Source organism: Mustela lutreola, chromosome 6 (genome assembly GCF_030435805.1).
Source record: "Mustela lutreola isolate mMusLut2 chromosome 6, mMusLut2.pri, whole genome shotgun sequence".
Classification (NCBI taxonomy): domain Eukaryota; kingdom Metazoa; phylum Chordata; class Mammalia; order Carnivora; family Mustelidae; genus Mustela; species Mustela lutreola.
The window spans coordinates 81,182,964-81,196,116 of record NC_081295.1 but is presented as its reverse complement, the minus strand read 5'-3'; the positions used below and the strand labels follow the sequence as shown (position 1 = coordinate 81,196,116).

The 13,153-nt window shown below is 37.1% G+C and overlaps 1 protein-coding gene across 2 annotated transcripts in view; it reads right to left on the bottom strand.

Moving 5' to 3' along the window:
• Positions 1 to 13,153, bottom strand: part of MAN1A1 (mannosidase alpha class 1A member 1) — a 167,325-nt gene that overhangs the window by 60,719 nt on the left and 93,453 nt on the right. For both annotated transcript variants that reach the window (XM_059177709.1, XM_059177710.1), the window contains exon 6: positions 11,139 to 11,233. In XM_059177709.1, coding sequence (XP_059033692.1) covers positions 11,139 to 11,233 — 95 coding nt within the window. The remainder of the gene's footprint in view (positions 1 to 11,138; positions 11,234 to 13,153) is intronic.

Genomic DNA, 13,153 nt, shown 5'->3' with positions numbered 1-13,153 from the left:
TACCCAGTTTGACATGATAGGAGAAATATTTACATTTGTTACACTATTCTTAATGTAGTGGAAGCAGAACTTTTACTCCTGTTCCTTCTGCTGCCATCTTCTTAAACAGAATCAGCAACGTTATAGAAACTGGCATTGTCGGATATTAAAATAATTACGGCAAATCTCTAATTCATAATTCATTTATTTCCCAAAGTCCATTTGCAGAGTGCTAAACGAGGTATAAAAAAAGGCACTATGCCGACAGCTCTTTGGGACCAAGAGTGGAACAGGACATTCTATACTCTCTGAGGAGACAGGGCGCCAACCCCAAGGGCATAGACATAGAAAATCAGAGATGAGAGAACCCAAGAATGTGTTTGAATCATTTTGTGTAAGGCATGTAGATTTCTTATAAAACATGATTTAAGGATTCAGCAAGGAGATTAATTGACCTTTGAGATAGGTCATATTTAAATAGTCATATTTAAAAAGAAAGGAACACAACAGATCCAAAGTGTTTGTATGATGTACTCACACACAACTATTAGAAATGATATCCACCTTAATATGGTTTATGTAACTTTTATTATACTTCCAGGGGGTAGAAGAGACTTATGCTTAAGTTTTGGAAAATGCTCACTGATGGAACCATTATAGTAATTACACTGAATCTGTTTATTAATTTGTCACAATTAAGTCAATAAGAGCTTTACTAATGTCCTATTACTTGATTAGTTTTGAAAGTGATTATCTTAAGAACTTGACTTAATTGGAAGGCTCTCAATTTACAAGGTACATTAAACTCTCAGTAGCATCTTAAGATTATTCAACATATGCAGGTCAATTACCAGTAATCACTGTTTTGTACAAATGTTCCATAAAAACTCTAGCATGACATGACAAAGAGAGAAAGTAAGATCTAATTAATAATGCTAAACCCCAACTGACATTTCCAGGATAAAAGGGCAACATGAGCATTCATACAAAGTCTTCCTAAAACTAGGTCTGTTACCAAAAGTCAAATAAAGAAAAGCTAGCAACTCTCTACCTTACAGATGAAGATAATTTGTCGTGATTGCTACAGCACCAAATTGCACTGCCTGTACTCATGCCCAGCTGCACATTCATTTCCAAATTAGTAAATTACAATTAATTCTTACTGCTCCATCACTTTTCTTTTTCTAGTTAATAAAAGAGACTGCAATCAATTATTGTTCAACCCATTTTTTAGAACAGATCAACTACAACTATTACTGCATAAGCAGGAAATACGGAGTAGTTAATGTACCTACTGAGATTGTAAAGCCTTTAAAAACTATTGGCTGTAGTATAAATACTTTATATTGACCTTCCAATTCCCAAAGATTCAATGTAGTTACTTGAATATTTATAATGATTAACAATGATAAGGGCTGAGAAAGTCCTTTGATACCTAGGCTGATTTCCAAACACCTAATCAAATGATTTCATAAACTTTTATATGAAACTTTATTAATCAGCTATTTGAAAGGTTTGCCCCACACTAAAAACATGAGCCTGGTCTTGAGATTAATCACAGGAAAAATTGATTTCTGCCTTCATTAAAAACCCAGGATAGCAAGTTCCTTGAAAAGATTATTCTACTGCTGACCTGTAAAGGCATTGTATGAATTATGTGTTCTGACTTGTTCCTAATTTAAGTCCTGTACACAGAATACATTTCAAATTGCCAAGTCTGATTTGTCACCGATTGTGTGAATACAGTGAACACCGCTGAATCTGTAAAATACTAGTTCTGCGCCTTTGAAAAACTTAAGATGAAAGCCACTTTGAGTTTGTTGCATTCAAATAACTATAATTGTCCTTAAAATTGTCCTGGTGAGTTAACTGTTTAACCAGTGGGGATGCCGGGATGTTGGGGGGGTGGTGGGGGTGGTGGAAAGCAGTGGTCATATTTAACAATCCAGTCCGTGGGTTTTGTACCAAGGATTTATCTGCTGAAAACTCAAGAGTGAGGAAGGCCTCTTAACAGACTTCCAACATACTGCAAATCATTTTTTTAAGGGATTTAAGCAGTCCTCTTGGGATAGATTGTCTCTCAACTGCCTACACATCGCCTTTGATAAATTTCTGCACTTTAATTACTCATATGCTGTAATTCAGCCTTAAATGTAGGTACTTAAGGAAATACAGAAAGAACATTTTTCAGCATTGAAGAATCCACGGTTGAATAGAACACAGCCACTTTATTGTACTCACATGTCAATTTTCTGCCATCGCCCTACTGGAAGCACAGCCAAGTGGTCTGTGGCCGATGGGAATTCATGAAGCAAGAGGGTGGGGTGGTGTGGAGAAGTCATAAGGACTGTGCAAGCCTGTGTTCAAAGACAGATGTGGTCTGCTCCTTCCTCCAGGGAATAAAAGACACTGAAAACCTCATTTACCTGGGTATTAACTTCGATTATGGCCAGAGCAGTGGGAAGAAACAGAACAGTTTAGGCACCGTTAGGTTTTTCTAATTTTTACTGCCTCATAATGCATGACTAAGAAGCAGCAAAGCATCCTTTGTTCAGAAGTGCTTGTCCCTTAAGTCTTAATAATGAAGGATGTACACAAAAGACATTTAAATTAAGTGCTGCTATCTTTACTGTCCACTTGGAATACGCAAAGGCCTTCAGCTTGGTCAAGCTGCTGAGTGCTTGGCACAGATGTAGTGATCTGAAGCTTGGTGAGAGAATTAAATGATCCGGAAGAAGCCTAGGTTCCCTCCTCCTCTTCTGATGGGAGGATGGTCAGAGACTCTTTTCTCTGGCTCTTGGATGCCCTCAGGTACAGAGCCAGGTCACCAGCAGCTTACACTGAAGTTGCTTTGCCTGAGCCACAGGAATAACTCTCTTTTCTACGCTACCCTGAAATCCTTAATTAAAACGCCTTTTTTTTTTTTTTTTCCCTCCCCCTATGCTAAAATGGACCAGCATTTGCTTTCTAGTCTTACTGGATTAAAAAAAAATAATAGTGTAAGGGAATGAAAGAATGGGTAAACTCTTTGGGGGTAATTAATGTTTGGAATTAGCTGCTTTTCAGAAGAAGCAACGAACTATTCAGAGTTAACTGAAAATGTTGGGTAACTATTAACAAAAGTAAATTAGTCATAGAAACAGAAACCCCCATACTCCTTACCACCTACTCCCTCCCCCCAAGGATGTTTGGACTTGGGGACCTCACTGAGCAGCTCTGAGATTTAACAATCTAAATGGTTTTGATGGCCCATTTCTTATACTACAATGGTTCTTAAAGGGTGGTCCTTGGACCAGGAGCATCAGCTTCTGCATCAGCTGGGATCTGTGAGAGAGGCAAATTATTGAGCCTTACTAAACCTGTCCAGTCAGAAACTCTGGATGGAGCCCAACAATATGTATTTTTAACAAACCCTCCAGGAAATTTTTACATACTCTAGAGTTTGAGAACTACTGTTCTATTAAAATCGGATATTTTCACACCAGTTTTCTAATATTTATATATCTCAATGTTAAATTGACCATTAATCGACAGGGAAATGTTTTCAAAGGAAATTGAGATGATAAACGAAGCCAGAATCCTCAGGATATACATACCAGACTTAAAGCAGAGATTCTCCACCCCAGCTGAATAATGGACTGGCTGAGGAGCTTTGAAATATGCCAGGACCTTATTCCAAGCCAAATGAAACAGACTGGGGGAGAGGGAGGCAGCAGTAACATATACTTCTAAATGCCCTAGTTATTCTCAAGCCCTGGAAAGATTGAGAATCACTGACAGAAAGTAACCACAGCAGTTGGACTCTCAACAGAAGTTGGGCAGTCTAAGAATTAGGAAAGAGGGCGATGTGGATGTCCACAGCAAAAATATACACATACTTTCACAGATAAGGTTTGTGCCATATATTTTTTAAAGATTTTATTTATTTATTTGACAGACAGAGATTACAAGTAGGCAGAGAGGCAGGCAGAGAGAGAGGAGGAAGCAGGCTTCCTGCTGAGCAGAGAGCCCGATGCGATGAGGGGCTCAATCCCAGGACCCTGGGATCCTGACTGAGCTGAAGACAGAGGCTTTAACCCACTGAGCCACCCAGGCGTCCAGCGTTTGTGCCACATTAACTGAACACTAGCTAATGTGTGGGACTTGGGAAAAGAACATTGCATTTTATTGCCTCGCAATCCTCTTAAATCTTACGGGTGGAGCAGCTATTATTTCTAGAGGAGATAATTCACCAATAAATATAATTTTAGATAGAAAACTGAGTTTTGACCCTATAGGCTAATTCCTATATCTAAATTAAGATATAGATATAGAATCTATACCTATATCTAAATTTAGATTATTCCTAATAATCTAAAAAATAAGAACTGTTTGAGTATGGATCCACCAGAATCCTACATGTACTACATCGAGACATTCTCTCCACACTTCAGGCTAGTTCTACTAATACCATTTCTCTTCCTGACCTGAAAATGGGACTTGAAAATAGGTTAGAAGCATTGAATGGCTTAAAAACTTCCACAAAGAGGCATCACCAACCAAATTAGTTTTAACTACGTATTGTTTTATCCTATGTGTGCATATGCCTATATATACATACACACCCCCACATAATTTTATAATGAAAATTGAGAACAAGACTATACATTAACAGTAATTCCAATTTATGTTTATTTCATATCAGTTTAAAATGATAAATCTCCTCTTACAATTAATTCATTAGATTTCCACAAAACCTTTTGAGGTCATCAGGATAAGTAGGATTACAGCTATTATTTTCAGTTTAATTTATGAGAAGACAAACTCAGTTTAATGAGTTATCCAAGACCAAGAGCTATATTGACAGTGTTAATAAATAGCAGCTTTAACTACGGTACCAATATTCTAATGTCTGATAATAACTTTGTACGTGGTAGTATTAAAACTTTAAAATATGGTTATTACTATTTCCAGAAAAGTAAAATTATCCAAAAGAATTAAAGTAGATAAAAGAGGGAAACCCAATTTAATAAAGCATTCAATCAGAAAAAATAAAAACACAGACTAGGTTAGCTTAAGATGCTAGGAGAGACTGGAAATTCTTTCTTTCCTAAAATTGATTGGACTTCTCTTTGAATTCTTCTTCTTTTTTTTTTTTTTTTAAAGATTTTATTTATTTATTTGACAGAGAGAGAGAGAGAGATCACAGCAGGTAGAGCAGAAGGCAGAGAGAGAGGGGGAAGCAGACTCTCTGCTGAGCAGGGAGCCCAATGTGGGGGCTCGATTCCAGGACCCTGAGATCATGAACCGAGCCAAAGGCAGAGGCTTAACCCATTGAGCCGCCCAGGTGCCCCTTCTCTTTGGATTCTTAACAGGTGCATAAAACATATAAATAAAAGACAGAGTATAAGACACAGCCTTGATTTTACATTCAGGCCGTATCAGTTCTGCACAACCTTTTAAAACATAACTAAGTGTTATTTGTTTCAGAATATTAGCAAATCATTAAATGAGTTTGATGGGTTCATGCTAAAAAATGTGTTTCTGGATTTTTAAAATATAATTCTTATGATGTTAAAGTATATATATAATATATATACTTTAATATATATATTATATATATTATTACATATATAATATAATAATATATTATATAATAATAATAAATATCATTATATATTATATAAATATGTAATTATATTCTGCTTTATCTTAAGATTTAATAAATTTAACAATGTGGACATCTATATTTCAACTATCAAATAAAATGGAGACATAAGGAAAATATTTTAAAAGATATCTAGCCTAATTAGATGGTCTTTCATAATTTGTGTCTATGAAAACCAACCATAATTAATATTTAAGCATTTTACACCACCAACATTACATGCAATAAGGGGGCTACTGCTTTTTGTTACAATATACATAGTACATGCTTCACACACGATAATCTTTCACTATTAGAAAACATTAAGCTATGTACTATTCTTAATTAAGGTCCCATTTCAGTCAAAGTAAAGCAATTTGCAACTTAATTATAATAATAATACAAATTGCAATGTAACTAATGATATAGTATGCATTTGTGTTGGTAATTAGAGTAGTCAGTAAATAAGACTTTACAAAGCAGGAAATAAAAACAGGTGAGGGAGTTGTGCTCATTCATCACCTTGCTGACTAATGAGAGCTGGAGCGGAGATCAGTCACTTCCAGCACATTCCTTGATGTGTGCCACAAAAGCGTACACTGTAGACAGTTCCACTAACCTAATATAACCACCAGGCAAGTGCTGTGAGTGTCAGTTTAGAAAAATCCACAGAGAGAAATAAGTGATAAAATAGTATATAGCTAAAACTAACTCATTTATCAAGAAAGACAGATTAATTATTAGGAATGCCCAGACTGTATGCCTTGTGATAGAAATGAATAATGGGAACATTAACTATATTATTTTAAATTAAGAATACACTGGAGAAAACCCCAAATCTAATAAGTTTACTCTACCTACGCTTGAATTACACCCAAGAATATGGAAATAGTGAAATGCCTGATTCTACAAACCACATAGGTGATTTTTCTACTGTACAATAAAACAAAAGAATGCAGAGGGCCTCTTGTTCACAGTAATAATAAGATTGGACATCAAATTTTGACATTTCCACATTGGAAAAATTGAGTTCTACCAAAAATCTAATCTATTAAAAAGGCAATGTTTTCCTTTTAACAGAGGTGTGCTATAACTTATGCATCTTTATTCTACTATCCTATTGGTGAAGCCAGTATGTTAGTTGAATCCGGTCCTGTGTATAACACTAGGTATCTGTTCAAATTATCACTTGCTATTAAGTCACAATTCTGATTAATTTATAACAATACAGCAGCTCTCAAATTAAGATTACAGATGTAGTGAAAGAGATAATTTTATATATATACACATATATGTGTGTGTGTATGTATGTATGTGTGTGTATATATATATATATATATATATATATATTTTTTTTTTTTTTTTTTTTTCCTGAACAGATTTTGGGACAGAATTCCTAATGCAGCATATGAGTAAATTATTTAGATTTTCTGCTATTCTCAGTTTGTACAAATGCTGAAATCCAATTTGGCTTATTGGTGTTTTGGCTCCAAATGCATCAACCTCTCCAATTTAAACTACTGCTTGCTTTAAATTCAACTCGGTGAGTACTTATTATCTCTCCTTGGCACAGACCATCTTACATTTGTCAATTACATGAGTGAGTGTATAATATAGTAACATATAAAATATACATTCTGCTTTACCAACCAGGATGTGAATACCCTAAGGGAAAGACTGTATCTGTTATCTTTTTAAATAAAGTGAAGAGAAACAGAACATCTTCCCAGAACCTAGCATGGAAATTTCATCACAGCAGGGACTAAAATAAATGTTTATATCTTACAAAGAAAAGGTAAAGAAATCAATTATCTTCAGGCAATAATATGAATACTAGGCAGATGTAAATAGATAACCATAAAGTTCACATTTTTTTAAACATATAGATATTGGCAAAGAGCTGCATCCATATTTTCAAAATTGAGAGGGAAGAGAACTGTGCTATTACAGACAGCATATTCTATATTTCTGCCATTATAATTATTATCAAAATTTTCAAAGCCAGTCAACAGTGAGTACGCTGCTCTTCTAAAAAGCATCCTCAAGCACTTTTTTCTTATGGGCATCATTCCACAGACACTCCCTCATTCTGAGAAGATAATTAAGAAAATATGTTTTTGCCAGACATATTTTTTTCTTCTTTCTTCTGAAAATTCTACTGGTGACAGTCTTCAAAAAACTAGAAAAGAAATTCCATGCCAGCTGTCCCTTATCCTCTGGCCCATACTATAAAAATACAGATATTCAGAGGAAACAGCATGTATGTACATGTCGACAGGAAAAGCACATTCTGAAATGCAGTTTACTCTGTCTTCCTCTCCTGGGAGTGATTCTTTGATCTCACTGCTGGAGGGAGAATGGATTCAATGAGAACCCTCAATTGGGCAAAGGGATATAAGGAATTTTAGTGGATTTATAGTGCTGTTAATTTTGCCATGGCTTATTCTCTGAATTTGGATAGGTCATTGCTATTTAGCAAATGGGACTGAGAATGGATAAAATAGATAATAAAAAAATTCATACAGAATGCCAGGAAGAAATTAAAAGTGTTCCCATCATGTCAAAGGGTCACTTAATAATCTAGTTTGACATGAAAACATTAGAGAGTACATGTAATGTACAATGGTTCATTAGTTTTTAGTTTTTATCATATACAACTATCCTGTAATCCTTGAAATTAGAAAATTCCAATGTAAAATACTGTAAATTCAAAATAAGGTTTTTATTTAAAAACCCATAATGTCCTAGTTAATGAATTTTCAAGAGGTATAGATATGAAAGCTAACAGACAATTTAGTATTTAATAGTTTTGAGAAGTAGTCCTTTATGTACTGAAACACAGCTCCACTGTAGAGTAAGGATAGATTTAAGGGAAAATCGTCTTGGCTGTTAGAAATAAACACTAAGTAAAATTAAATAGGCTTTAGAATAATCTAATTTCTTATGCTTATTTTAAGGGAGGCTAGAACTAACGGAATGATAGCAGCACCTTACAATAATTGGCTGAGCTTCTGCAAAGATCTTGGTGCACATCTCTCTCTGCTAGTTTTAGTAGGGCCTTATTTAGTTTCATTACCTCCCAGGAATTAATATGAACTAACCAGCTCTCTTAGAGTAGAAGGTTGGAGTGATCACCCAGTCCAGTAGTCTAACCTCAGGGTTCTCAGGTTCCAGGTGGTCTCTGACGGTAAGTCAGCTCTTGGAAATTGTGTAAAAATATATGTACTCAGGAATGTGCATTTTATGAGGAGAGGGCCATGTTTCAATAGAATTTCAAAGTGGCCTATAAACCTGTAAAGGTTCACAAAACAACTACTAAAGTAGCATAATTGCACTTTACAAATATTTCTGCGGGTGGAAATGATTGCTCTCAAACCACCCAAGAACTGCAAAATACCGAGCCCCAGGTCTCCTGATAACCACCTAACTCAGTGTATTATTGTGCCCATATCATGCTTCTCAGAGGACAAGTAGGGGAAAAAAAGTGTTAAATGTGCACAGTGTTTTCATAAGCAGGTCTCATTTCAGGTAGCAGAGTAATTTCTAGGTCAGAACATGGTCTATAATACAATGTCCAGGGCGCCTGGGTGGCTCAGTGGGTTAAAGCCTCTGCCTTTGGCTCAGGTCATGATCCCAGGGTCCTGGGATGGAGGCCTGCATCGGGCTCTCTGCTCAGCGGAGAGCCTGCTTCCCTTCCTCTCTCTCTGCCCGCCTCTCTGCCTACTTGTAATCTCTGTCTGTCAAATAAATAAATAAAACATCTTTAAACAGAAAAATACAAAGTCCAAAGTCATGGATGGTATTATAGGTGATCTACATGAACCATCCTGGGCTTCCAAACAAACACAATACTGCCTCCAGGCCTAGCAGAGACCCGCTCCTGCTTTAAGTCCCTGCAGCGTATGCTCTGACCTTCAGGGTGACAGAGAAAACCATAGGATCCCTAAAGGGAAAAATCGATCCCGAGACAGCACATCATATAATAGAGAACTACCTCAGGTTCACATTGGCCTAGCTGTGTGCTCTCTCCCTGCCTCACTGCTCAATGACACCCCTGGCCCAAACTCTCTCTCTCTCTCTCTCTCTCTCTCTCACACACACACACACACACACACACACACACACATAACAGGGTGATTTCAAGGTATCAATATATAAATCCACAAATGGAAACAAAGAATGACATTTAACTGATTTATTAACCAAATAAGTAATTTCATGATTGTTTAAGATGAATTTTAGGAAAGAAAGTCACTAAAATAAATAATTAAAAATAAATGGACATTAATCCTGCCAAACTACCCTGTACATCCTCTTGGCATTTCTTTTTTTTTATTTTTTAAAGATTTTATTTATTTGACAGAGAGAAATCACAAGTAGACGGAGAGGCAGGCAGAGAGAGAGAGAGGGAAGCAGGCTCCCTGCTGAGCAGAGAGCCCGATGCGGGCCTCGATCCCAGGACCCTGAGATCATGACCTGAGCCGAAGGCAGCGGCTTAACCCACTGAGCCACCCAGGCACCCCCTCTTGGCATTTCTAAACCAAGAAAGATGTTTAATTTGTGCCTATGTATCAATGTGTGTATAAATGTCTAAGTACATATTCTATCTCTACCACTTACATACAGTATGATGTTGGGCAAATTACTTAATTTCCCTTCAAAACAAGTTCCTTATTAGTTTCCATTAGTAAAATGGAGATAATGGCCTTCTTGGGTTATTGTGAGATTGAATGTGGTAATACATGCACAGAGCCTAGAACAAAGATTCATATTTTATGATGATAAAACCATCATATCATCAGCAGCAGCAGCAGCAGCACCACCACCACCACAAGGAGGTACATAAGCAATTAATTATTCACGGTAAAGATGGAATTAAAAAGGAAGATTAAGATAAAATGGTATATTGATGAAATGTTCAAGGTATCATGAAAATTCAAACTACTCCCTAGGAAAATACCAGAAAGTCTGTTTAGCTTAGGTTTACTTGGAGCAAAATTCCCATGGACTTGGCATAACAGGATTCTCCACCCAAATGGCCTGAGAAGGTCTGTTGATCTGGGTCAGCAGGGCAATTCCCTTCCGTCCTTTACAACTGTGGGCGGGGCAGCCCAGGTGCTCCCGGTGTCTGTCACGCCAGCTCCTTACATGGGAGATCTGATTAGTCCACGGTTCTAGCTCTGCAATATCCTGTCAGCAGCTTAACTGAAGTAAGTGCTCTTAGGAACTGGATTCTTTGGAAGTGAAATGCTTTGATGACAATTTTAAAGATAATGGGGTCTACAGAGAAACAAAATGTAGTATCACCATGAAATAGAAAACCTCAAATCATGTTTGGCTTGGATGACCCTGTTGGGGTCATGCTGTCCTATGACAGGGACCATCTAAGGCCAAGGAACACTGGAAAAGGACAGATGCCAAGACTGCCAATGGTATCAGTCACTGACATCATGCAAGAAATCATCCATCCAGTTAAAGCACAGTACTGCATATTCCAACTTCAAAAATATGTTGTTAAAATGAAGAGTTTTACCTTTTTATATTCAGCAATGCCCAAGGTATTCCAGAAGGAGTATGAAACGCAGGTAGCAATTTTACCCCAAGTTCCACCGCTTTCTTTCGAAATATCTGAAAAGTTTAAACAGTTACGTAAGTTCCTGCTGCAAGCAAAACAGAAAGTGTTATACTACCGTCTCACATTTAGCACCTTCCGACTTTAAAATTTTCTTCATATGAAAAGATAAAAAAGTGTCTCAAATTAACAGAATTACCTAGCAAAGCAAGAATGGTCTAGGGGCCCTCATGCTGTGGGGAATTCATTACCAATCTTGGTTGCACAATTAGAATCATGTTGGGAGATCTGAATAATGCTGATGTCTGGGTTGCACTCCTAAGATTCTAAATACTACGGGTTGGAGCTCCCTGATTAGAATTTTTTAAAGCACCACAGGTGATGTCAGGTGATTCCAAAATTCAAGCCAGAGGCAGAACCAATGCTGTTAGGGGTAAGTTCTGGACTGAAAATTGGAAGAACTGGTCCTCTTCCAGCTTTACTTTTATTAGGACCCAGAGAAAGAAGTTTTAAAAAGATGATTTATTACAAGTAACCTATATATCCCCTCAGCTCTTTGCAGTTAAACGTCCTCTGATGTTAAATGTAGGTGAAATGGAAGATATAAAGTTAAATTAGGTACAAATTATGCCCAGAATGTATAAGGAAGATAATATATGCACATAAATATCTAGAATGTAGATAAAACGAGGACTGGCAATAAAATCATCTGGGAGTTCTGTGAGCTTGGTAAGGCTGCACGGTGGAGAGAACATTTGGATGAGGAGGCTGTGCAGCATGTCAGGGGCCAGTGATACTAGAGATTAGAGTGGGAAGGGGAGGCGGCATCCCTGGAGGCATCAGTGTAAACACAGACACAGGCAAGAGGGGGCACGTAGGCAAAATGGAATAGGTCAGCTCGCCTGGCCAAAAAAGAGAGGAATACTTGTAACCAAGTTGGAAATATACAGCATGGGCCCGAATCATGGAAGGTCATACATATGAAGCTAAGAATTTTACTTTGTTAAAATGGGAAAAGATTGAAAGTTTTTAAGCAGCCAGTTCACTTGAGCAGATTGTGCTTCAGGAAGAGTAATTGGATGACATCCATTCACAGTCCCATTGAAGGAAGACCTGGTATAGCTTTCCCTGTGATAGCTGAGACAGCAAGCAAGTGCCTTACCCCTTCTCCTGTAGGAATGAGCATGGTGTACTAGGAACTCAACTATTTCCACTTGCCTCCTCTTTAAACAATGGAGCTGTGAGAAAGGCTGGGGAAACCCTGAAAAGCATGGAAAATGGAAACAAAGTTCTCTCCCAGTCAGTGGGAAAGTATTCTTTAAACCTACTGTCGAAGAAGTCTTGTGTTGTTTCTCTAGAGGAAAGGGTTCCAGTCCATAACTCCTGCTCTAAGTCCTGAGCCTCCCCACAGACAAATCCAGGCACTTGGGCTTCCAGACTGAACACACTCCAGTAATGCCAATGTTGACACTATTTCAAAACCTTACTCTTTTTCATTCTCTCATCTATTAATGAAAATTAAGAAAGTAATGAATTTTCATGTAAATTTTTGGTTGATAATTTAGACTAACATTCCTGGCATACAAACAAGGACACAGACATTTATACCATAGAAAAAGCACTAGAAAACAGAGGTATCATTTTTTTCCCCATTCTCTTTAAACTGGACAATTTTCCCATTTCAACAACTAACAGTATATGTAAGGAGAGGAGAAGAAAAAATAGACCAAAAGATATATTCCTCCCTTTGTCTCCCTTACCCTAGAGAATTCCAAGTTCTCTTCTACTGAAAGTGACTATCCAATCACAGCCCAGCCATCTGTTGACTTCCTAGTTTCTACTTTTTAAACTGTTAATTAATTAACTCCTTTTCAAGAAACTTACATAAGATGGAAGTCAAACGAAGCAATTAAAATACCATCGTGGATATTATAACCATATGGCGTGGGAGGTTAAGGAGGCAGGCTTTGAAAAAC